We start from the raw sequence: 22,957 nt of genomic DNA, 5'->3' as shown, positions 1-22,957 counted from the left end.
GAACCGTCACCCACAGAATGAAGCTCTCCGTCCTCATGTTCTGCAAATTGTGACGCAGTATCAGACATGGCTCTCGTGTCATCGGCGCGCTCTGTCCTTAACCCAGAGCTATCGCGCTTGCCTCTTAACTCGGGCATATTGTATAATACTTCTTGATGTACTTGGCGCCTCAATCTCACGCATCTCCCGAGCGGGAGACGAAGGTACTGACACGTGAGGAGAGTTAGACGGCATAACTTCCCCCTCGTTGTCTGGTGATAATTTCTATATCGGTACGGATTGACTTTTATTCAAAGTAATATCAATACAATTGGTACACATATTTCTATTGGGCTCCACATCGGCTTTTGAACATACCGTATTTATTCGAGTAGAACGCGCACTCGTGTATAACGCGCACCCCTAATTATCGATTAAAAATTGGTATAAAATTTTGTTTCACACCAAGCATTGTAATTGACAAAAAAACGTTGTTGAACACGTGTGGCCATGATAAAATCATTTATTGACAATGTAAACTGGTTGTAAACTGGTATAAACACAATACCGAAATAAAATTACCGGTAACAATATTTATTTAAAATCCTTCAAAGTCAGATTCATCATCAGATACACTAAAGAGTTGTTCCCATTCTTCTCGAGTTAATTTTTCATCAGTGTCCCAGTTGGCAGGAACATCTGTTTCTCCAGTTTCCTCGCTTTCTTCTGAGTCTGAATTCCACAGCAGGTCGTCTTCTGTGCCGTCCATTTTATTGCTGATGCCTGTCTTCAAAAAACTCTTGATGATCATTTCTTTTGGTATGTCTTCCCATGATGTTTTAACCCAGGATGTCACGAGAGATAGGCCAGGTTTCCTTTTGCAGTCAAATCTTTGTCATCGGATTTCATCCAGGTAATCCACTTTTCCCTGACTCTGTCTTTGAAGGGTTTGTTTAAAACGACATCTAGTGGCTGAAGAATAGAGGTTAGTCCACCTGGAATCACAGCTTGAAATGTTTTTAGACTTTTCAGTTTGTCCTTCACAGTGTCTGTCAGGTGTGAGCGGAACTGGTCCCATACAAGCATGGATTTCTTCAGTAGTGCGCCTGGTCTAGTATTCCAAACTTTATTTAACCATAAAATGATTCCCTTTTCATCCATCCATCCTTTAGGATGACAATGGATCACGACACCTGGTGAAAATTTAACTCCTTTTGGAATAGTCTTTCTTTTAAAAATCAACATTGGTTTAAGTTTAAAACCGTCTGCCATACAGGATAACACAACGGTAAAATGAGTTTTCTCATGGCCTGTGGTTCTAATCTGGACTGTGTGCTTCCCTTTGCTGTCAATTGTCCTGTTGCCTGGTAGGTCAAAACACATGGGGGTCTCATCCATATTGCCTATCTGTGAAAGTTCAAAATTAATCTGCTTGCGTTGGTTGATTATAAAGGTATGGAATGAAGCGATCTTCTCTTCTAAATCATTAGGCAGCTTCTGTGCTATCTTTGTTCTCTGGCGTATTGAAAGTCCATGCCTTTTCATAAACTTTTGTGTCCATCCATTAGAGGCTTTGAAGTTTGAATCTTTGCAAAACTTTTGGGCTTGAAGTCTAACGTGGAGTGATGTGACGATGTACCCACTACTTCTTTGGTCAATGATCCATTCATAAAGTTCCTTCTCCATGTCTGGGTACATGGCTTGTCTCCCTCGTTGTGCTTTTTTTGTTTTATTCATATCTTTCAGGACGACTTTCTGTTTTCTCCATTCTCTAACATTCGTCTCTGGTACAGTGAATTCTCGGCTAGCTGCTCGATTTCCGTGAATTTCAGCATGATCAACAACCTTGAGCTTGAATGAAGCGTCATATGCAGAACGTTTTCTCTTGATACCCTGAGTTGCCATTTTTTCTTCGCCCTCGCGTACAGTGAGCGGCTGCAGCCCGGAAAAGGCACAGTGCGAACTCACAATTCACCTGCGCCCTCAATGGACCGGCCGCCACTGCCACCCCACCCCAGCCCTCGTTTATAACGCGCACCCAAACTTTGATTTCTTTTTTTGGTAGAAAATTTTGCGCGTTATACTCGAATAAATACGGTAATGAACAAGCAGATTCCTCTGTATCAGACATGTTTAAACAGACTAGCAATGAAGCTAGCAAGCTTGGAAATTACTTTCAATAAGTTTACAAGCAATATAAAAAACGCTGCAGCGCTTTTAAAAAACACAGTTGAATTATCAAATTACTAATTCAGTTATAGTCAACAATTCTTAACGGTAAATGTAATAATTAGCAGAGGATTGCACCCATTAGCAAAAGGATGATTAACCCCTCAATACCCAAAATGGATATCAAATTAAAATTTAACGCTTTTATCACAGTCAAACACACTGTCACAGGTCTGCTGTGACTGATTACCTCCCTCAAAAACGAATTTTGAAGACCCCTGAGCTCTCTAGAGACGTCCTGGATCAAGGAGGAAGAAACAGGAAGACTGTGCTAGAATTTTAACTGCGCAACAAGGCGCTAAAAAAAAAAAAAAAGGTCCCTCCCACTCATATTACAACAGTGGGAGACCTGATATAACATTTTCTATGCAGAAAAATACGTTAGCCATGTGGAAAAAAATCATGCCCAAAAAGGATTTATCACCAAAGTACCTCACAAAACGAATAACATGCCAGTAAACGTTTTAAAAACAAACTTTTTCAAAGTCATGCAAAGTTATCACTAAGCCTGCTACCAGTCGCTTCTACTGCAGATAAAGCTTAAGCATTATTTCAGTATTAACAGTATTTTTTCAGTCAAATTCTAGTCCCTAGAAATTAACTCAACTGCGCATACATTTATCAGCCTGATACCAGTCGCTACTACTGCATTTAAGGCTGTACTTACATCATGTGGGTAACAGCAGTGTTTTCTTAGTCAATTCCATTCCCAGAAAATATTGTACTGCACATACCTCATTTGCGGGGAACCCCGCATGCTATTCACATTTTCTGAAGTTACCCCACTCCTCAGAATGTCGAGAACAGCCAGTGGATCTTAGTTACGCCTGCTAAGATCATAGAAAACCGCAGGCAGATTCTTCTTCCAAATACTGCCTGAGATAGAAAAACAGCACACTCCAGTGCCATTTAAAATAACAAACTTTTGATTGAAGAATAATTAAGTAAAAACTCCAACTCCTCTCGCGACCTCCTTCTTTGTTGAGGGTTGCAAGAGAATGACTGGATATGACATGTGAGGGGAGGAGCTATATAGCAGCTCTGCTTGGGTGATCCTCTTGCAACTTCCTGTTGGGAAGGAGAATATATCCCATAAGTAATGGATGACCCGTGGACTGAACACACTTAACAAGAGAAATTGCGTGCTCTATCTGAATCACAAAAGAAAAAATTTGGGTTCAGTGTCTCTTTAAGACTCTGCTTATGAAAAGAGATTTCAAATGTGACCATGTTATGATCACTGTTACCCAAATGTTCTTTGACTTCTATGTTTGATATTATATCTGTATTGTTTGATAGCACTAAATCCAATATAGCTGTAGATGGCTCCTCTATTTGTGACAATAAGTTATCCCTTATAACAATCTCCCATATACATTAATACTGCAGTAAAGAACAGGGATAAAATGTATATCCCTAAGAACATATTTTAATATGCACAGTAGGCAAAAGGTAAATATGCATATTATATGGTCCATCATATATTCTACTGCAGAAATATAGGATTATTGAAAATGTCTGGAAGAAGGACAAGCAGATATTCTTTTAAAACATAATTCAGAGATACTATACTCAAACGGTAGAGATAAATTAAAACACAGAAGAAAATCCCTAAACGTATGCTATATTTCAGGCTCATGAAAGGTCACAAACAGGAGGGAGATCCTATATAAATAAATACACTCCAGTAGAAATTACAAGAGTGACGTTATACTTCACCAAGAAAAGAATTAATCACACTCATGAAAACAGGACAAGGATAACTACAAAAAATAGTCCTCAGGATATTACATGTTGCACCAAGAAGCATGTATGAAATCCCAGAGACATCTGCATAGCAGAAATAAGGGAAAATACAAACAGGAGAAAGGTATATGAGTACATATAAGAACAAAAAAGGTGTAGTCCCTGATTAGCGTGTAAGGTGTTAGTGTGGAACAAAGTCACTGCAGTAAATACATTACATCACAGACCCAATGGGTATTAGTAAACCAAGCAGCCGTAGTGCGGTATTAACGTTCGCCCCTCCTCTCACCTATGAAACATCCGGTCCTGGGGGCAGGATAAGAAGAACCTTAAAGCGGTGTCCGCAGTGTTCCGGTGGCTTTGCGTCTCCAGCCTGTCCGGAATGCCGAAACATGTCAGCAGCTGTCTGAGCTGAACCCTTTGCAAGGAATAGGACCCTTAATCTCCTTGATGTTCTTTTTTTGTTTTAAATTGCTTAAATAAATTTGAACTTTTATGTTACCTCAGTGCTCCGCTTCATCTTTTTTATATGAGTACATATACCCCATCATCCCCTGCAAAGATACATACACCTGACCTGATCAACATATCAGCGTGCATAACAGTCAGTCAATAGATAAATGTAAGTGTCTGATATCTGAACTGAAAATTCTTAAGATGTAGTAATAAAAAAGATCCACTAGATGGAAGCAGACAAGAGGATACTGCAGTAATATAGGGAAATACAGTGAAAGTAGAGACCAGTCTTTTGAATAACATAAAAAAACGGCAGTCTACCATCATACATAAACTTCATATCCCAGAACACCATCTATAGGGAAATAAAAGTAAAACACCTTTACATATTGTATGTCCCTAGAAAACGTCTGCACTTAATCAGAACTCCGTCTAGTTAAAATGCTTGCCAGCAATGCAGAAAGAACCTGATCTCTCTGAGAATAGGGTTCTTAACTCACAGATACGGCTGCCATCATAAAACTTTATAGAAGTTCAAGTGTTGCAGCTTACATGGGTATTAAACCCAGAACTGCTGGCTTCTATTACAGAGTATTACTGCTGAGCCACAGTTAGCCTTAGCACATAAATTCCTAGATTCTCTTAATAAAAGCCTGCCGACTATACTGTGCTATAGAGATCCGCTAATAGAAGCGAATAGCGCCACAGGGGAGGGTAGAAGCTTAACATATAAAGAAGACAGCGGCCGCGTGGTCTCACAAGGATTAAAAAATGTTTACTTCCCATACACGTGAACAGGAGCTCCAGTGTTAACCAAGTATACACCGGAGATTCCAGATATAAGCCCCACATATGGAAATCCAGAATATAAACCCCACATACGGTAACATTAGGTTAAATCCGTGACCATGTATAGAGACCAGACTTTTGTTCGAGGGAGTAGGAAGGATTAACTCTGCCTATTCATAGTGCCTTATAGCGGACACAGATAAGCTGTAAACCAACAGTCACTTCGTCTTCTAGGATTGCCGTTGAAGCTGTAAAAGGAGACCACTCTAGCAACAAGGCTCCGCCATGCAGCATGCACAATCTCATTAGTTTTAGGAGAGATAGATCCATGGCCCGTACCTCTGTTACCAGCATAACTACGCTGGATGGAAGAGATCTAAATTCACAGACAACAGCGAGCTATGCCTCTCAATGATTTAAACAGAGACTCTGCGGTCCTAATAATAGCATAAGAGTGCATAATAGTGAAGAAGCCATAAACTAACGCTTCATCTTCACTTCTGTAGTTAACAGATATTCCTGCCCCCTAAGTAATAAATTAGCAAAAGTCCCCCCCCCCTGTAGCTGTAAAGCCCCCCTCATTTAGACCACTCTGTTACCAGACCATGTAGGGATAAGGGAATCAGGGACTTACCAGTCTTGCAGCTTTCTCCCCGGTGTGACAGAAAAAACTTGCTCCTGCTTGCTCCAGCGTCTTAGATGTGACAGATAGAACCAACGTCTGACATAGACCTGTAGACAATAAAAACAGAGTAACCAACCCTGGTTTTCTATAAAGGGGTGGCATTGATGTTAGAGAAGTTAAGCAAGGACCACCTCGCCGTCTAACTGCTAAAAGCCACCATTACTCTTACTAAAGAGATTGACATGGACACAGCATAACCCCAATCCTTGCTTGCAGGGAAAAGTACCCATAAAAGGATTAAATATCTTCAGACACCATCTTCGCACATCCTCCTGTGATAGAGGCAAACAGAATGACTGGGGGTTATGGGTAAGGGAAGTAACACTTAACAGCTCTGCTGGGGTGCTCTTTGCCGCCTCCTGCTGGCCAGGAGTTGAATTCCCACTAGTAATTGGAATGAATTGTGGAATCTCCATGCCATAGGAAAGAAAGATGTATTTTTAAAAACAGATAAGTGTAAAAGGTTTGTGTCCATAAAGCAATGGGCTCTGCCGAGAATTTAAATGTGGGTTTCCTTTTCTGCTGAGGTCAGTTAGAGTCAGTTACAAATGAGTCACTAGAGTGTGCAACCAATGTCTGTGTGGAATATAGTAATGCTATGTCTGGAGTCCTAGTTGTAACAGGAATGGGAAAACACACCATTTTCAGAAATAAATAAAAAGGAAAGGAATACAAATTAAATAATAAAAATGTATACTGCAAAGTTATTTACTACACACCCAGAGGCAGAACTTTTTCTCACTTTCTGCGATAAGATTTTTTTATTTTTTTTTTAAAGTGAACATTTTTCTGCAGGTGATTTCAAATTTAAATAAGGCACTTCCACTGATTCTTTTCAACCCCTGACTACCAGAGGAATGCAAGTGTAATGCTGTGCAATGCACTGCAGCGCATTTTGGCAGCCATTGGGTTAACTGCTCTGCCTTCTAGCTACCATAGGTTATGTGGGGGGGGGGGGCTGCTGGTGATATATAATACATGGCTGGTGATATATAATATATGGCTCCTAAAGGATGACACTTAATGCAGAAAGCAGTCTCAAGGCTGGTCTGATTTTTATTTTTACATTTACAATGGTCTGTCTTTTAAAAAAAATATATTTCAAATTAAAATGTGTGAGATAGATGGCCTGGCAAGGGTCCACAACCCCCATTTCAGAACACCGTGCATATCCAGTTAACTTATTTGGGAAAGATTCAGACTTTGTGATGTTAACACACACACACATTAAAGAAAGAAAAAAAAATGGCTCCAATGTTTTTTTGGTTGGCTCCTAGATTTAGAAGAAATTTGTCCTTCCCCTTTTTTCACCTTCTCTGCCTCCCCTTTGTGCTGTCACCCTGCAGAAACGCAGGAAATATTTACATTGAGCTACAATGGAAGAGACACCTACAGGTAGAAATGAAAAGTACAGGCACAATTTTGATATTAACTGGCACTGTTTTGTACTTTCTGCAGTCATGCTGCATTTTCTGCAATGACATTACAGATCACTGCACGTTCTACTTAGGGGACTGCATATAATTAAAAATTTTACATTACAATTTTAAAGTCCTTTTTAAGAAGTTTTCTGCATAACACAAAGAGTAAGGTGTTTGACAATGCCAACTTTTATGGATCCTCATAACAATTAACAAAACAAACCTTGCTTTTCATTAGGACATTCATATCAATTTTAACAGAAATAATTACAATATAACTAGGAGGCCGTGTTGTATGCATCTACAGTTGGCAGCAGAGAAGAGAGACCTACTATAAATTTGCAAGGCCTACTTGCTTTATTAAAGATACATTATAATCCAATGGTTATTCATCCTGAAATAAGGATACATTTTATGTAGCATAAACCTATATATTCATGGCTGTCATTTTTATGAATACATTCACAATGTCATGCTCTCCCAGAGATTTCTGTAAGATTATTTTGGGCATTTTTCTATCTAGAATAGAATATCACATATCCTTGGTTTTATAGTTCTCTGTGAATGTGTCTGTAGAAATAACATGCATCTTCACAGCAAAAATGTTATAAAATAAACATACAGAGTTGAGAAATAGACCTTAAAGGGACATAAATCCAAACTGGTTCATTTATGATTTATACAATTTCAAACAAATTTCAGATTTACTTCTATTATCAAATTGTCTTCATTCTCTTTGGTATCCTTAGTTAAAGGAGCGGCAATGCACTAGTGGGAGCTAGCTGAGCACACTGTGAGAGTCAGTGACAAAAGATATATACCGTATATATAGTGTGTAATACCCAGGTAGCCCTCAGTTTACGCCGGGGTTAGGTTCCAGAAGGAATGGTTGTAAATCAAAACCGTTGTAAATTGAAACAAAGTTAATGATGTAAGTCAATGGGAGTTGAAATGAAGACTTTAAATGCTAAACATCATTATAAACCTAATAAAATAATGACACAACACAGAATATATAATTAAACTAAGTTAAATTAACAAAAACATTTGCTAAACAGCATTATAAACCTAATAACATAATAACACAACACAGACTTTACTTGCATTTTTCTGCAAACAGTTCTTTCTATGCATTCCAATCTGGACTGATTTATAGACAGGAAGATCTTTTTCCTTTGCAAGATGCTCGATAGCTCAGGTCTGGTTAAACAGATTAATTTCAGCTTGCTTGGCTTGCATATCTTTGCTGCAACACAAGCGGACAGCTCCACCTACTGGCTATTTTAATCAATGCTCTGCTTTTCAATAGCAGTCACATGAATGAAAAAAAGGTTGTTATTCTGAAACGGTGCAAATTGAACCGTTGTAAAACGAGGGCCACCTGTATAGTATTTGTACACTATGGGGGTATATGCAATTTACCTGTGATTGGTTGACTGCATGAGCCCAGGGTTATAAATGAGGGCATTACCTGTTGCTGATTAAGCATGATTAACCCCTTAATGACCACAGCACTTTTCCATTTTCTGACCGTTTGGGACCAAGGCTATTTTTACATTTCTGCAGTGTTTGTGTTTAGCTGTAATTTTACTCTTACTCATTTACTGTACCCACACATATTATATACCGTTGTTCTCGCCATTAAATGGACTTTCTAAAGATACCATTATTTTCATCATATCTTATAATTTACTATAAAAAAATATATAAAATATGAGGAAAAAAAACACACTTTTTCTAACTTTGACCCCCAAAATCTGTTACACATCTACAACCACCAAAAAACACCCATGCTAAATAGTTTCCAAAATTTGCCCTGAGTTTAGAAATACCCAATGTTTACATGTTCTTTGCAAGTTATAGGGCAATACATACAAGTAGCACTTTGCTATTTCCAAACCACTTTTTTTCAAACTTAGCGCTAGTTACATTGGAACACTAATATCTTTCAGGAATCCCTGAATATTCCTTGACATGTATATATTTTTTTTTAGAAGACACCCCAAAGTATTGATCTAGGCCCATTTTGGTATATTTCATGCCACCATTTCACCACCAAATGCAATCAAATAAAAAAAATTGTTCACTTTTTCACACATTTTGTTACAAACTTTAGGTTTCTCACTGAATTTATTTACAGCTTGAGCAATTATGGCACAAATGGTTGTAAATGCTTCTCTGGGATCCCCTTTTTTCATAAATAGCAGACATATATGGATTTGGTGTTGCTTTTTGGTAATTAGAAGGCCGCTAAATGCCACTGCGCACCACACGTGTATTATGCCCAGCAATGAAGGGGTTAATTAGGGAGCATGTAGGGAGCTTGTAGGGTTAATTTTAGCTTTATTGTAGTGTAGTAGACAACCCTAAGTATTGATCTAGGCCAATTTTGGTATATTTCATGCCACCATTTCACCGCCAAATGCGATTAAATAAAAAAAAAAAAGTTACATTTTTCACAATTTTAGGTTTCTCACTAAAATTATTTACAAACAGCTTGTGCAATTATGGCACAAATGGTTGTAAATGCTTCTCTGGGATCCCCTTTGTTGAGAAATAGCAGACATACATGGCTTTGGCGTTGCTTTTTGGTAATTAGAAGGCCGCTAAATGCCGCTGCGCATCACACGTGTATTATGGCTAGCAGTGAAGGGGTTAATTAGGTAGCATGTAGGGAGCTTGCAGGGTTAATTTTAGCTTTAGAGTAGAGATCAGCCTCCCACCTGACACATTACACCCCCTGATCCCTCCCAAACAGCTCTCTTCCCTCCCCCACCCCACAATTGTCCCCGCCATGTTAAGTACTGGCAGAAAGTCTGCCAGTACTAAAAAAAAAAAAGCTATCCTTGATAACAAATTTTTTTAAAAAAGGCATATTTACATATGCTGCTCTGGAGGATCCCCCCTTAGCCCCCAACCTCCCTGATACCCCCCAAACAGCTCTTTAACCATCCCCCTCTAACTTATTAGTAGCCATCTTTGGTACTGGCAGCTGTCTGCCAGTACCCAGTTTATAGTAAAACATTTGTTTTTATTATTTTTTTAAATATTTTTCTGTAGTGTAGCTTGCCCCCCCCAAAAGACCAACCCCCCACCCCCTCCCAGATCTCTTAGATCAATATACTTAGATATTTTTGGCCCTCACTGCCACTTTTTTCACATAATTTTTCTGTAGTGTAGCGGTTCCCACCCGCTCCCTACCCGTGCGCGCCCCCGGCGTTCCCGCCCACTATCCCGCCCCCCTCCACATCATACGGCCCATCGATGGCCGCCCACCCGCCTCCCAGACTGGCTCCCACCCACCAACGAAACCGGCCATCGATGTCCGGTGCAGAGAGGGCCACAGAGTGGCTCTCTCTGCATCGGATGGCCAATGTTGAGGCATCACTGCAATAACCGGAAAGCAGCTGGAAGCGAGCACGATCGCTTCCAGCTGCTTTCCAGACCGAGGACGTACGCCATACGTCCTCAGGCGTTAAGTGTATTTTTTTTGAGGACGTATGGCGTACGTCCTTGGTCGTTAAGGGGTTAAGGATATGTGATCTGAAACGTTGCTTGTAATGGTGACCCACTAAATGGAATAAATGTCTTTTTATCCACTAAGTTCTGCTGGTCTTTTGGAAATTCGAGGATTGTTGCAGCGTCTTGAATTAGCAGCTAGCCGACAGTTTACATGGCTGCTCCTGAGCCTACCTAGGTATGCTTTTCAATAAAGGGTACCAAAAGCACAGAGCAAATAAAATAATAGAATTACACTGGAAAGTTGTTTAAAATTGAATTTTCTATCTGAATCATGAAAGTTTAATTTGAACTTTACTGCTATAGATACCCTACAATTTTATGTACACAGAATCAAACCTTTACTAAGTTTCAAGAAGCTCAATAAATAGAAGATTGTTTGGAGTGGAACAGATCTGCACAAGGACCTAAGTATGAGGAGGGAGAGGCATGCAGTAAAAATGATAGTGAAACCTATAATGTTATTTTTTTAGTGAAATAAAACTATTTAAATTGTTATCAAGGCAATGCGTACAGCTGAAAAGTCAATCAAAATTGAATGAATAACTTAGTAAACTTGAGACACTGTCCACCGTAGATTGATAAACGTAGAGCCCTTAGTGTAACTGCCTAATTTAAATCTTAAAAGATTTTTAAAAATTATGCGTAGAAATATCCCCCCCCCCCCCAAGTTCTGCCTCTGGGATAACAACATATGTAAAGATGTCATTACTTACAGGATTGAGTATTTCCCTTTTAGTGAAGTATAATAAAAGATAGTTTAAAAGATGGATTTTTACCTGGTCTTCAGAGTCTGTGGAATATAAGGAATAACCTGAATCCACAGAAGAAGAAGAAATTTTCCTTACAGCAGTCCTAAAAGACAAAGTGATTTAAAGTAATAGTGTATAATGCATTCTCTATCGCAATTAAACAGCAATGTAGTATGTTTAAATGGGCATAAAAGTGCAAAAGGAAAATGCTATAAATGTGTTTGAGCAGTGTATTATTGCACTATTGTTGCACATAACTATGGGGTAGATAACAATCATATCAAATGTTTTATTAACAGAAATCCCAATAGACTTTATTGGTGTTTTTTTCAGTTGAAAATCATTAGATTTTTTTTATCGCTTTTTTCTCTGGGTGTGTGTTTGGATCCTTTGTGAGCATCTGAATGCGGAAGGCGGCGGACTGGGATTCAGTGGTTTCCAGAGACGCAAATCCAGATCCTAGTGTGATAAACTTACACAAGATTAAATGAGTTTCCGGAAAGAGCTGAATCCCACTTGTGGCTGCCTTCTTCCTCAAGAAGGATCAGAATACACATCCCTAGTTTTTTGTTGTAATCAACCCCTATGTGTTTAAACCCTGCAAAGCAGCAATGCAATACTGTGAGCTAGATGAACACATCTGGTAAGTCAACCACAAGAGGCATAAGTGCATAGCCACCAAGCACCGGCTAGCTTCCAGTAGTGCTATGATGCTCCTGAGCGTTCAAGAAATGATACTAAACTCAAGTAATAAAAACTGATGATGCAAGTAAGTAAAATCTCTTAAAGATGTCAAGCTCAGGATGAACCATAAAATATTAACTTTCAACTTTTAGATTTTAACAAGATGTATTAATTATAATTCATTTGTATAGCGCTGCAAAATTAGGACTTTGTTTACACAAAAAATCTCCAACATCAAAAAATATTTATATTATAGATGATAAACAGTTTAAACTTAAAAATAGATTGTTCCATAAAAAATATTTAATTAAGCATAGCAAAAAAAATGTAATGCAGAAAATTTTGCATAATCCTGTAATTTACCTCCACAAATTGTGCTTATGCCAAACTCAAAGGAATACTGGCATTTAGTTAAAAGCAATGCTTTTAAAATTGCATGTTTCCTATAAAAAGGGTGTGAAACAGGAGTCCGATTGGAAGCTGCATTACTATTGTAAATTTAAAACTAAAAACACATTTTTAAAAAATATCTGTTTTTTTTTAAAAGGGTCATAGGTAATGCAGGATTGCATCAAATGATTTTACTTCAGAGTTCAACCCAGTGTTTAAACAATCACTGCGTATCATGTATCTGATTCAGTCAGTGAACAGGTTCATTCTCATTTAGTCTCCGATTTTCCACAGCGAGAGGGTTTTGGTAAACACACTAAAATTGCTTATTAAGGGTTGTAAATCTACCGTTTTTTATTGCTGTCAAAATAATTATTTCACATGCAGATCCTGTGCTGTGCATAACACTGTATATATTACATATAAATGTTTAGTGCTCCTTTAAAAGTATTACATTTTATATAAAAAAAGTCAAACTGAACATACAATATATAAATATAATTACGCACCTTTTTTTATTATTTGTTAATCTGACAGGACCAGTCAGTCGACCAGAAGACAGAACCTGCAAAAGCAACAGATTCGTTCTTAATTAAATAAATGAACAGAAGAGAATATGCAATTATTATTACCCTCTACTTAAAGGGATAGTCTACCATAGAATTGTTATTGTTGTAAAAGATAGATAATCCCTTTATTACCCATTCCCTAGTTTTGCATAACCAACACAGTTATATTAATATACTTTTTACCTCTGTGATCACCTTGTATCTAGGAACCTTCTTCCAGCCTCCTGATCACATGACTGTGACTGTTTATTATCTATTGTCTTAAATTTAGCATTGTGTTGTGCTAGATCTTAAATACCCCCCTGTGCCTGAACACAGTGTTATCTATATGGCCCACGTGTACTTTCTGTCTCTTTGTGTTGAAAAGAGATTTAAAAAGCATGCGATAAGAGGCAGCTCTCAAAGGCTTAGAAATTAGCATATGAGCCTACCTATGTTTAGTTTAAACTAAGAATACCAAGAGAAAAAAGCAAATTTGATGATAAAAGTAAATTGGAAAGTTGATTAAAATTAAAAGTCCTATCTGACTAATGAAAGTTTAATTTATACTTGACTGTCCCTTTAAATCAATGTAACTATGTTCGACAGCTGCATTCTACTCTAGGCATCTCTAGAAACTCCCAGTGTCTCCTGTGTATATATAAAAAAATCTTTTGTCTGTTATGCACAGGCTACCAGAGCTCTCCTGGCGTCACCTATAAGTATATTAAAGGGCCATTATAGTGAAACAATACATGCTCTCATTCATTATAGCATGAAACTATAGGCCCTGCCATTCTGTGTGTTTAAAGGGATATGAACCCCATACATTTTATTTTGTGATTCAGACAGAGCATACAATTTAAACATTTTTTTTTCCAATTTACTTCTCTCATCAAATTTGCTTTGCTCCCAAGCTATTCATAAAGCGATACCTAGGTGGGTGTCTGCAGCACTATTTCCTGCCATACAGTGCTCCAATCTAGTGCTCTTGCAAATGGATAACATTCTTGCAAAACTGCTGCCATTTAGTGCTCCAGACGTGCACACTCCTGAGCTTATACCCTTGCTTTTCAACAAAATATAGCAAGAGAACAAAGAAAATTTGATAATAGAAGTAAATAAATTAGAAAGTTATTTAAAATTGCATGCACTATCTGAATCCTGAAAGAAAAATGTTGTGTTTTATGTCCCTTTAACCCTTGCAAATTGATTAAATACTCATTTAAAGTACCGCTTTGAAGCCACAAAGAACTGTTGATTGCCTAGTGGAAACTGCCGCTGACCCAATCAGCAGTGCTTATCGCACAACTCAGATGTGCAATTAACCCGCCAATTGGGTCAGTGGCAGCTTCCACTCCAAACGCAGTTCTCTGCAGCTCCCAATGGATACTTTATTTATGTTTTTAACTAGTGTTAAACACATCGAATTAAAGGGTCAATAGTGATAAAATGTCATGTTCAAACGAATGAGAGTATGTAATTATTTTCTATATTGTGACCCTATAAGATATTACTACCTCTTTTCTAGTGTCTCCTGTATATAGACTGCAAGTAAGCATCATGTGTCTTCTTATGTAGAATACCAGAGCTTCTTATGTAGTAGAATACCAGAGCTTCTTATGTAGAATACCAGAGCTTCTTATGTAGTAGAATACCAGAGCTTCTTATGTAGTAGAATACCAGAGCTTCTTATGAAGTAGAATACCAGAGCTTCTTATGTAGTAGAATACCAGAGCTTCTTATGTAGTAGAATACCAGAGCTTCTTATGTAGTAGAATACCAGAGCTTCTTATGTAGTAGAATACCAGAGCTTCTTATGTAGTAGAATACCAGAGCTTCTTATGTAGTAGAATACCAGAGCTTCTTATGTAGTAGAATACCAGAGCTTCTTATGTAGTAGAATACCAGAGCTTCTTATGTAGTAGAATACCAGAGCTTCTTATGTAGTAGAATACCAGAGCTTCTTATGTAGTAGAATACCAGAGCTTCTTATGTAGTAGAATACCAGAGCTTCTTATGTAGTAGAATACCAGAGCTTCTTATGTAGTAGAATACCAGAGCTTCTTATGTAGTAGAATACCAGAGCTTCTTATGTAGTAGAATACCAGAGCTTCTTATGTAGTAGAATACCAGAGCTTCTTATGTAGTAGAATACCAGAGCTCCTTATGTAGTAGAATACCAGAGCTTCTTATGTAGTAGAATACCAGAGCTCCTTATGTAGTAGAATACCAGAGCTCCTTATGTAGTAGAATACCAGAGCTTCTTATGTAGTAGAATACCAGAGCTCTCCTGGTGTCTTTTGTGTATATTAAGAAACTATTGGCACTTCCTATTGTCTCCTATAGTAAATTGAGCCAGGCACAACAATGGTAAGTCAGACATGAGTTTAGCATATTGATATATGTAGAATAGTAAAAAAAAAAAGTCACATATAAAAATCTAGAAGTCATGGGTTCTTGATTTGTAAAGAAATTCCTGTCCTAGAATATAGTCATACTCTCATACTTTCTCATAGGAATACATAAAAAGTGATATGGAATTTCTATCTGCGTATACATTAAAGGGAAATGCCACTGATTATCTTTAAAAGCAAGTGGTGCTTAATGGGACATGAACCCCAATTTTGTTTTCATAATTTAGAAAGAGCATGCAATTTTCAGTAACTTTCCAAATAACTTTGCTTAACTCATTTGATTTATTCTCTTGATACCATTTGTTGAAAAGCATATCTAAAAAGGCTATCTAGCTGCTGATTGGAGACTGCACATAGATGCCTTGTGTGACTGGCTCACCAATGTGCATTGCTATTTCTTCAACAAAGGATATCTAAAGATTGAAGCAAATTAGATAATAGAAATAAATTGAAATGCTATTTAAGATTGTATTCTCGATCTGAATCATGAAATAAAACATTTGGGTTTTATGTCCCTTTAACCCCTTAATGACCGACAACGTGCAGGGTACGTCCTCCAAAAAAATACCCTTAACGACCGAGGACGTACCCTGCACGTCGTCGGTCTGGGAAAGCGGGATAGCTTCCATACGCTTTCCGGTTATTGCAGTGATGCCTCGATATCTAGGCCTCCTGCAATAACCTTTTTAGCAGTCCGATGCAGAGAGAGCCACTCAGTGGCTCTCTCTGCATCGGCCATCGATGGCCGCAATAGTTGGTGGGTGGGAGCCAAACCGCTTCTGTGAAGCAGATGGGGGCGGGATCGTGGGTGGGGTAGTAAGGGGCGCGCATGAACTTGCGTGTGTGGGGGGCGGGCGCGTGCGGGAACGGATACACTACAGAAAAACGTTAAAGGAAGAGTGGGACAGAGGGGGATATAAATTAAAAATAAAAATGATCTAAGGGATCTGGGAGGGGGTTGGTGTTTGGGGGGGGGGGGGAATATACAATACAGAAAAAAAAAAATACAAAAAAATATATTTTATTGTAAACTGGGTACTGGCTGACAGCTGCCAGTACCCAAGATGGCTCCCAATAAGATGGAGGGGGAGGGCTAGAGAGCTGTTGGGGGGGGGGCAGGGAGGTTTGGGGCTAAGGGGGATCCTACACAGCAGCATATGTAAATATTCTTAATTTAAAAAAATAAAAATATTGCTTTTATTTTAGTACTGGCAGACTTTCTGCCAGTACTTAAGATGGCAGGGACAATTGTGGGGTGGGGGAGGGAAGAGAGCTGTTTGGGAGGGATCAGGGGGTGTGATGTGTCAGGTGGGAGGCTGATCTCTAGACTAAAGCTAAAATTAACCCTGCAAGCTCCCTACAAGCTACCTAATTAACCCCTTCACTGCTAGCCATAATACATGTGTGATGCTCAGCGGCATTTAGCGGCCTTCTAATTACCAAAAAGCAACGCCAAAGCCATATATGTCTGCTATTTCTAAACAAAGGGGATCCCAGAGAAGCATTTACAACCATTTGTGCCATAATTGCACAAGCTGTTTGTAAACAATTTCAGTGAGAAACCTAAAGTTTGTGAAAAAGTGAACAATATTTTATATTTGATCGCATTTGGCGGTGAAATGTTGGCATGAAATATACCAAAATGGGCCTAGATCAATACTTTGGGATGTCTTAAAAAATATATATATATATATACACATGTCAAGGGATATTCAGGGATTCCTGAAAGATAGTGTCCCAATGTAACTAGAACTAATTTTGAAAAAAAGTTGTTTGGAAATAACAAAGTGCTACTTGAATTTATTGCCCTATAACTTGCAAAAAAAAAAGCAAAGAACATGTAAACATTGGGTATTTCTAAACTCAGGACAAAATTTAGAAACTATTTAGCATGGGTGTTTTTGGTGGTTGTAAATGTGTAACAGATTTTAGGGGTGAAAGTTAGAAAAAGTGTGTTTTTTTTTCCATTTTTATAGTAAATAAGATATGATGAAAATAATGGTATCTTTAGAAAGTCTATTTAATGGCGAGAAAAATATATAATATGTGTGGGTACAGTAAATGAGTAAGAAGAAAATTACAGCTAAACACAAACACTGCAAAAAAGTAAAAATAGCCTTGGTCCCAAACGGACAGAAAATGGAAAAGTGCTGTGGTCATTAAGGGGTTAATATCCTTTAAATGTGTTCCCAATGACTAGTTATATCAGCTGTATTGTATTAAATGTATAAACTTTAAGTTTATTCTTGCAATTGAATAGATGGGTGTGCGCAATGAAAACTACCGCCAATAATAAAATTATCAGTACCTAAAAAAAGGCCTTTATGTATATAATAAGTCAGCCTTAGATCAATCAACTAAGGGCCAGATTACGAGCGGCGAGCTAACAGTTATGCACAAACAATAAGGGGTTTATCGCGGGTGTAGCACTCATATTACAAGTTAAAAGTAATTGCGATCCCTTGAGAGCAATTGAAGTTAACGTGTGTCACGTTAGCGCACCCTCATATCTGGTTAGCTGTTTTGTGAAACAAAAAAGTGTCACGAAGCACATTTAAAAGTACAGTTACACTCATAACACTATCTAATAAAAATGATTAAAAACAAAATATTGCTCAAAAAAGGGCTCATAAATATGAGGTCTCAGGTGTTAGAAGAAAAAAAAAGGACAGGCAAAGGGCTTTAACACTGAGATACATACATGTCTAAAGATAGATATGTATATATAACAAAATGCCCACAAATGGCAATTGTAGGAGCGCCAAGTGAAGATAACAAGATATATATTAAAATGCAATGTGTACTAAAACAAAGTTCACATGTTAGTCCAAAAAAGAAAACAATTCACACGTCAACGGGAATTCAGGCAGCTCTTAATAGGATGTCAGACTTTTTATCAATGGTATCCTAGGAAGTAAGTAGAAGAAGGCGCCTCATAGTGTTACCCGTTTCATAATTAAAACATATAAAGGGAATAGCATAAAACCACACAAATTTAGGAGAGCACCAAACAGTGCTAGTAGTGCAAACCGGGTCCTCTTAGTTGTCCGGTAAGACTGGAACAGTCCCAGTCGTATCCGTTGTATAGGAGTACTGTGTAGATAGATTGCCACAGCTCTACTTGTATAAAAGTATAGCGTAGTGACACATAGTAGCTTAATGTATAAAATAAATGTATTTAAAATTTCATACAAAATAAAAAAAGGCCTAGATGGTGGTGAACAGTGGGGGGTGAAGGAAGGAAGAGAGCTGTTTGGGAGGGATTAGTTAGGGATTAGTGGGTGGGAAGCGTCAGTTGGGAGGGTAATCTCTGCACTACAGCAAAAATTAACCCTTCAAGGTGATTAACTCCTTCACTGCCAGGAATTTCAAGAGTGTTGCGCAGCACCACTTAGCGGCCTTCTAATTGGCAAAAAAATGCATTTCTGCTATTTCTGAACAAAGGGGTTTTAAGAGAAGCTTTTCTTATAACTGCAGTAGTTTTTTCAATATGATTATATCTGGAGGCCAAATAGTGGCATCAAATATACCAAAATGGGCCTAGATCAATACCTCGGGTTGTATAGGCAGGCGGACACACATCTCCGAAAATCAACCAGATCGAGTACGATCGGGTTGATTGACACCTCCCTGCTGAATCTGCAGGGGGCGGCGTTGCACCAGCAGCTCACAAGAGCTGCTGGTGCAATGCTGAATACACCAGACCTTTGATAAATATCCCCCCTAATCTTCATACTAGGCGCTGCAATCTTGGAGCTTTGGCATTCTTGCACTGAGTATTTACAGATCAGTGATCCTTCCAGATTTTTGACAGCTGTATTGTGCACTTTGGGTAAGCATGCACAATACAGAGCAGGAGCTTTACATTTTTACAATGTCTGCATTGCTCTATATTGTGGCCTTTTTATATACGTTATCTAACCGTTAAACATTGAATAAAAACTGCAACAATGTAAACCTCCTGCTCTGTATTGTGCATGCTAATCTGAAGCTCACAATACATGTGTAAAAAAGCCAGAAGCATTACTGTAGTGTGAATGTTCACCACTTCAGTCACAGAGTGTAAGGCTATGTATGTCTATAGATGGTGGCATCCAATATGAAAATGTTTCCTCAACAGTTACACATAATGATACATTAAAAGAACATCTCTGAAAGGAGATGCAGGAGGAAAAACATTATGTTGATGTTGTGTCAAGCAATTTAATGTCCCTTTAAAGGGGTACCATTGTAAAGTACAGTGTTCCCTTTAAGTTATTACTAGTGATCCTAAAGTTTATTGTACATATTTATAAAATTTCTAGAGTGTTTTTAGTGCATAGATTACTACAGGACTTGATAAATAATAGACAGCTCAGTAGCCAGACACAATCAATATGGAGGAATTCTAGAAAGAATATGTGAGCACCTCAATGATATAGAAAACATGATACATTGTTCAGCATTGGCCTCATTTTATTAATGAGCAACAAGGCTCCCCACGCTATGTTAAATGATTTGTTATTGAAAATATTAGGAGACTCCCAAGAGGGTGGGATACAGAAGCCTTACTTGACAAAAGAGAGGCTTTTGGATATTTAATTTACGTACAAGAGTCCCTCTGGGGCTGAATATTGAGACTGACATTATTAATTTTTGGCATTAAGTGTCACTCAGGATCTATACGATTAAAGGGCCATGATACCCAGAAAGATTTTTTACCTCAAAAGTTCCTCAGTAACCACATCCCATTTTAAAGGACTTCTAAGCAGCACATAAGTATGCCTGTCCCAGGACAGGCAAAGGAGCAAGCTTCGTGCACACATCTTATTTCCCTATTCAGTTTAAGGAAGTGTACTATGAAATCTCATTAGAGTTAAGTCAAATCTCATGAGATCACAGTAAAAGAGTTCATGACCTCAGGACTGTTGATGCTGATTGGCTGCTGTTTATTTCTTCATAAAAAATGTTTTACCTGCAGCTGAAGTTTAACTTTTTACACTGAACTTACTCTGCTGAGCTGAGGAAATTGTGAGGTAAAATATCTTCCTTTTTTACATAGAGATGCTCAGGTGATATTTTCCTGTCAGCTTTTTACAGTTATACTGCATCGGTTTCAAGTGATTTAGCATATGAGTATTATGTGCCTTTAATATAAGGGACATATGAATACTTGCTAAAAACCAGTGTTGGCTTTGGTGACTAACTTATTTAATAATTGTTTTAGTATCATTTTATGTTGCAATTAATGGTTTCCATATATATATTCCAATATAGAGAAGTTAAATTTTAGACCTGAACCCATCAATGTCATTAAGAAACACCTTCATAATCTAAAACTGAAAAACCAGTCTGGACCTGATCAAATCCCAGCAATGCTGTTGAAGCTAAGTCGTCTGCAATTGCTAAACCTGTCACAACCCTAATTAACGAATCCTTTGTGTCTGGATACATACCCAAACTTTGGAAGACTGCAAGAGTAGTGCCTATCCATACAAGTGGTGAGATAACCTTGGTTTCTAACTATCGCCCAATATCATTGCTCCCAGTATTGTCAAAAATCTTAGAAAAATGTGTCCAACTATGTGAGTATTACCAACAATCTAACTATCTGACCCCTGATCAATCAGGTTTTCGCCCGAATCACTTCACTACAACTGCCCTCCTAAAAGTTTGCAACATCCAAATTGGCATGGAACAAGGAGACCTAACTGGAGCTATTTTCCTTGATTTTCCAAAGGCCTTTGACACTATAGACCACAACATTCTACTGCTCAAACTAAAAAAAAACTCAGGAATTGGTGATCGTCCGCTAACCTGTTTTCAATCATATGCATACCGCCCATCTTTCCAGCCTTGTGTTTAAGAGCTTTTCTGGGAAGCTCCCACCCTACCTGAGCAGAATGCTCTCCCCGGCTATTCCCACCTCCTATAACCTCTGATCCAGTGCCAGCACATTATTTAGTTTGCCTCAATACAAAAACAAAGCATCTTGATCCTCCTGTTTTCTAATGTCCTGTGTTTAAACTACTAGAAAGATTTTACAATGTTCTCCCCGATTAAATTCCTTTCATAAGTCAACTTATTTGAGTACTGACAATATATGTATAGAATGCCAAATTCCTCCAGTCTCCCATGTGTAAATGTTCAGAGCTCTCCTTGTGCCTCTGGTGCTTTCCATGTATGTCCTTTTCCTCCACAGTAAAGATATAAGACCACTCCATGGATCTTCTCTAGATATGACCAGTGTCTAGAGAAGATCCTTGGAGTGGTCTTATGATATACATATATTGTCAGTACTCACATAAGTAAACTCAGGCAAGAACATTGTGAAATATTTCTAGTAGTTCAAACACAAGACATTAGGAAATTGTTGGTGATATAAGCACAGGTAAATTAGTAATTATATGCAAAAAGGAAACTCACATCACTGGCAATATATAAAGAAATAATTACAAGTGTTAATGTTTAATATGTTTCTAATCGTGTCTCCTTTCTGCATATTACACATTTATTTCCAGTACCATGTAAACTACCAATTACCACTACCAGTGGCTCTCACAATTCCATCAGCAATGGATATATTACCAGTGATTTCCCTACTTTCACCAGTCGCATATATCCAAGCTCTAACCGTCATATTACGTGTGGAACACCAGTATTTTGAAAGTATTTTTGGGGTTCCTGCTACTTGTATCATTTACATTGTTTCTTTTTAAAACATTTGTTTATGTATTTTAAAAGTTACCCAAGTTATACCCCATTATATACAGCGCTTTACCTAGCTGTTATATGAATTTACCTTTCCAGGTCTTACTCCCGCTCTCGCCATACTCAAAATTCTTCCTTTCTGTCACCTGTTTCCGGAGCCGGAAGTGTTTCCCTGGAAACCAACTGCTACAGGAAATTCTAGACAGCGCGCGACTACGCGGGAGAAAATCATAGGTCCTCGGTGACAGCGAGCAACGTGACGTACTAACTCCTAATTACTCTTCATGTGTGTTTTCACATATACAGCTGTCTGTGGGAAGGCCAAGGATGCTGTTGCTATAGATACGGCTAACACAAGGATTTGTCTCTGAAAAATTGAGTGGGTAGCTGTTGGGTTTACTGCGAGTTACGCTTATAAACCGTATACAAATATTATATTAGTCAGGTAAACTTGCCGACGGAAGGTCACTGAAAGGCAGCAAGTTCGCTGCCCAACTCTCTTTTTGTGGTTCGCAAAACTAATACTGTAATTGGACATTTGTAATTGTAACAGTTATTGCGAAGACATACAAGTCAGTAAAGTATGGTAGGCGTGTGATCAAACAAATAATATTTGGGACATACTAAAAAGCATATTGGGATGAGACGATGA

The 22,957-nt window shown here is 38.1% G+C and overlaps 1 protein-coding gene across 1 annotated transcript in view; it reads right to left on the bottom strand.

The window, feature by feature from the left end:
- The window catches only part of CCDC14 (coiled-coil domain containing 14), a 142,772-nt gene extending 120,346 nt beyond the window's left edge, over positions 1–22,426 (bottom strand). Inside the window, exons 1-3 of the mRNA XM_053712123.1 lie at positions 22,397–22,426; positions 13,160–13,215; positions 11,604–11,679 (exon numbers count right to left, since the gene is read on the bottom strand). Coding sequence (XP_053568098.1) covers positions 11,604–11,679; positions 13,160–13,215; positions 22,397–22,426 — 162 coding nt within the window. The remainder of the gene's footprint in view (positions 1–11,603; positions 11,680–13,159; positions 13,216–22,396) is intronic.
- Positions 22,427–22,957: the final 531 nt, after the last annotated feature.

Source organism: Bombina bombina, chromosome 1 (assembly GCF_027579735.1).
Source record: "Bombina bombina isolate aBomBom1 chromosome 1, aBomBom1.pri, whole genome shotgun sequence".
In the NCBI taxonomy this organism is placed as follows: domain Eukaryota; kingdom Metazoa; phylum Chordata; class Amphibia; order Anura; family Bombinatoridae; genus Bombina; species Bombina bombina.
Note: the sequence above shows the minus strand (reverse complement) of the source record. Positions and strands in the feature narration are given on the sequence as shown.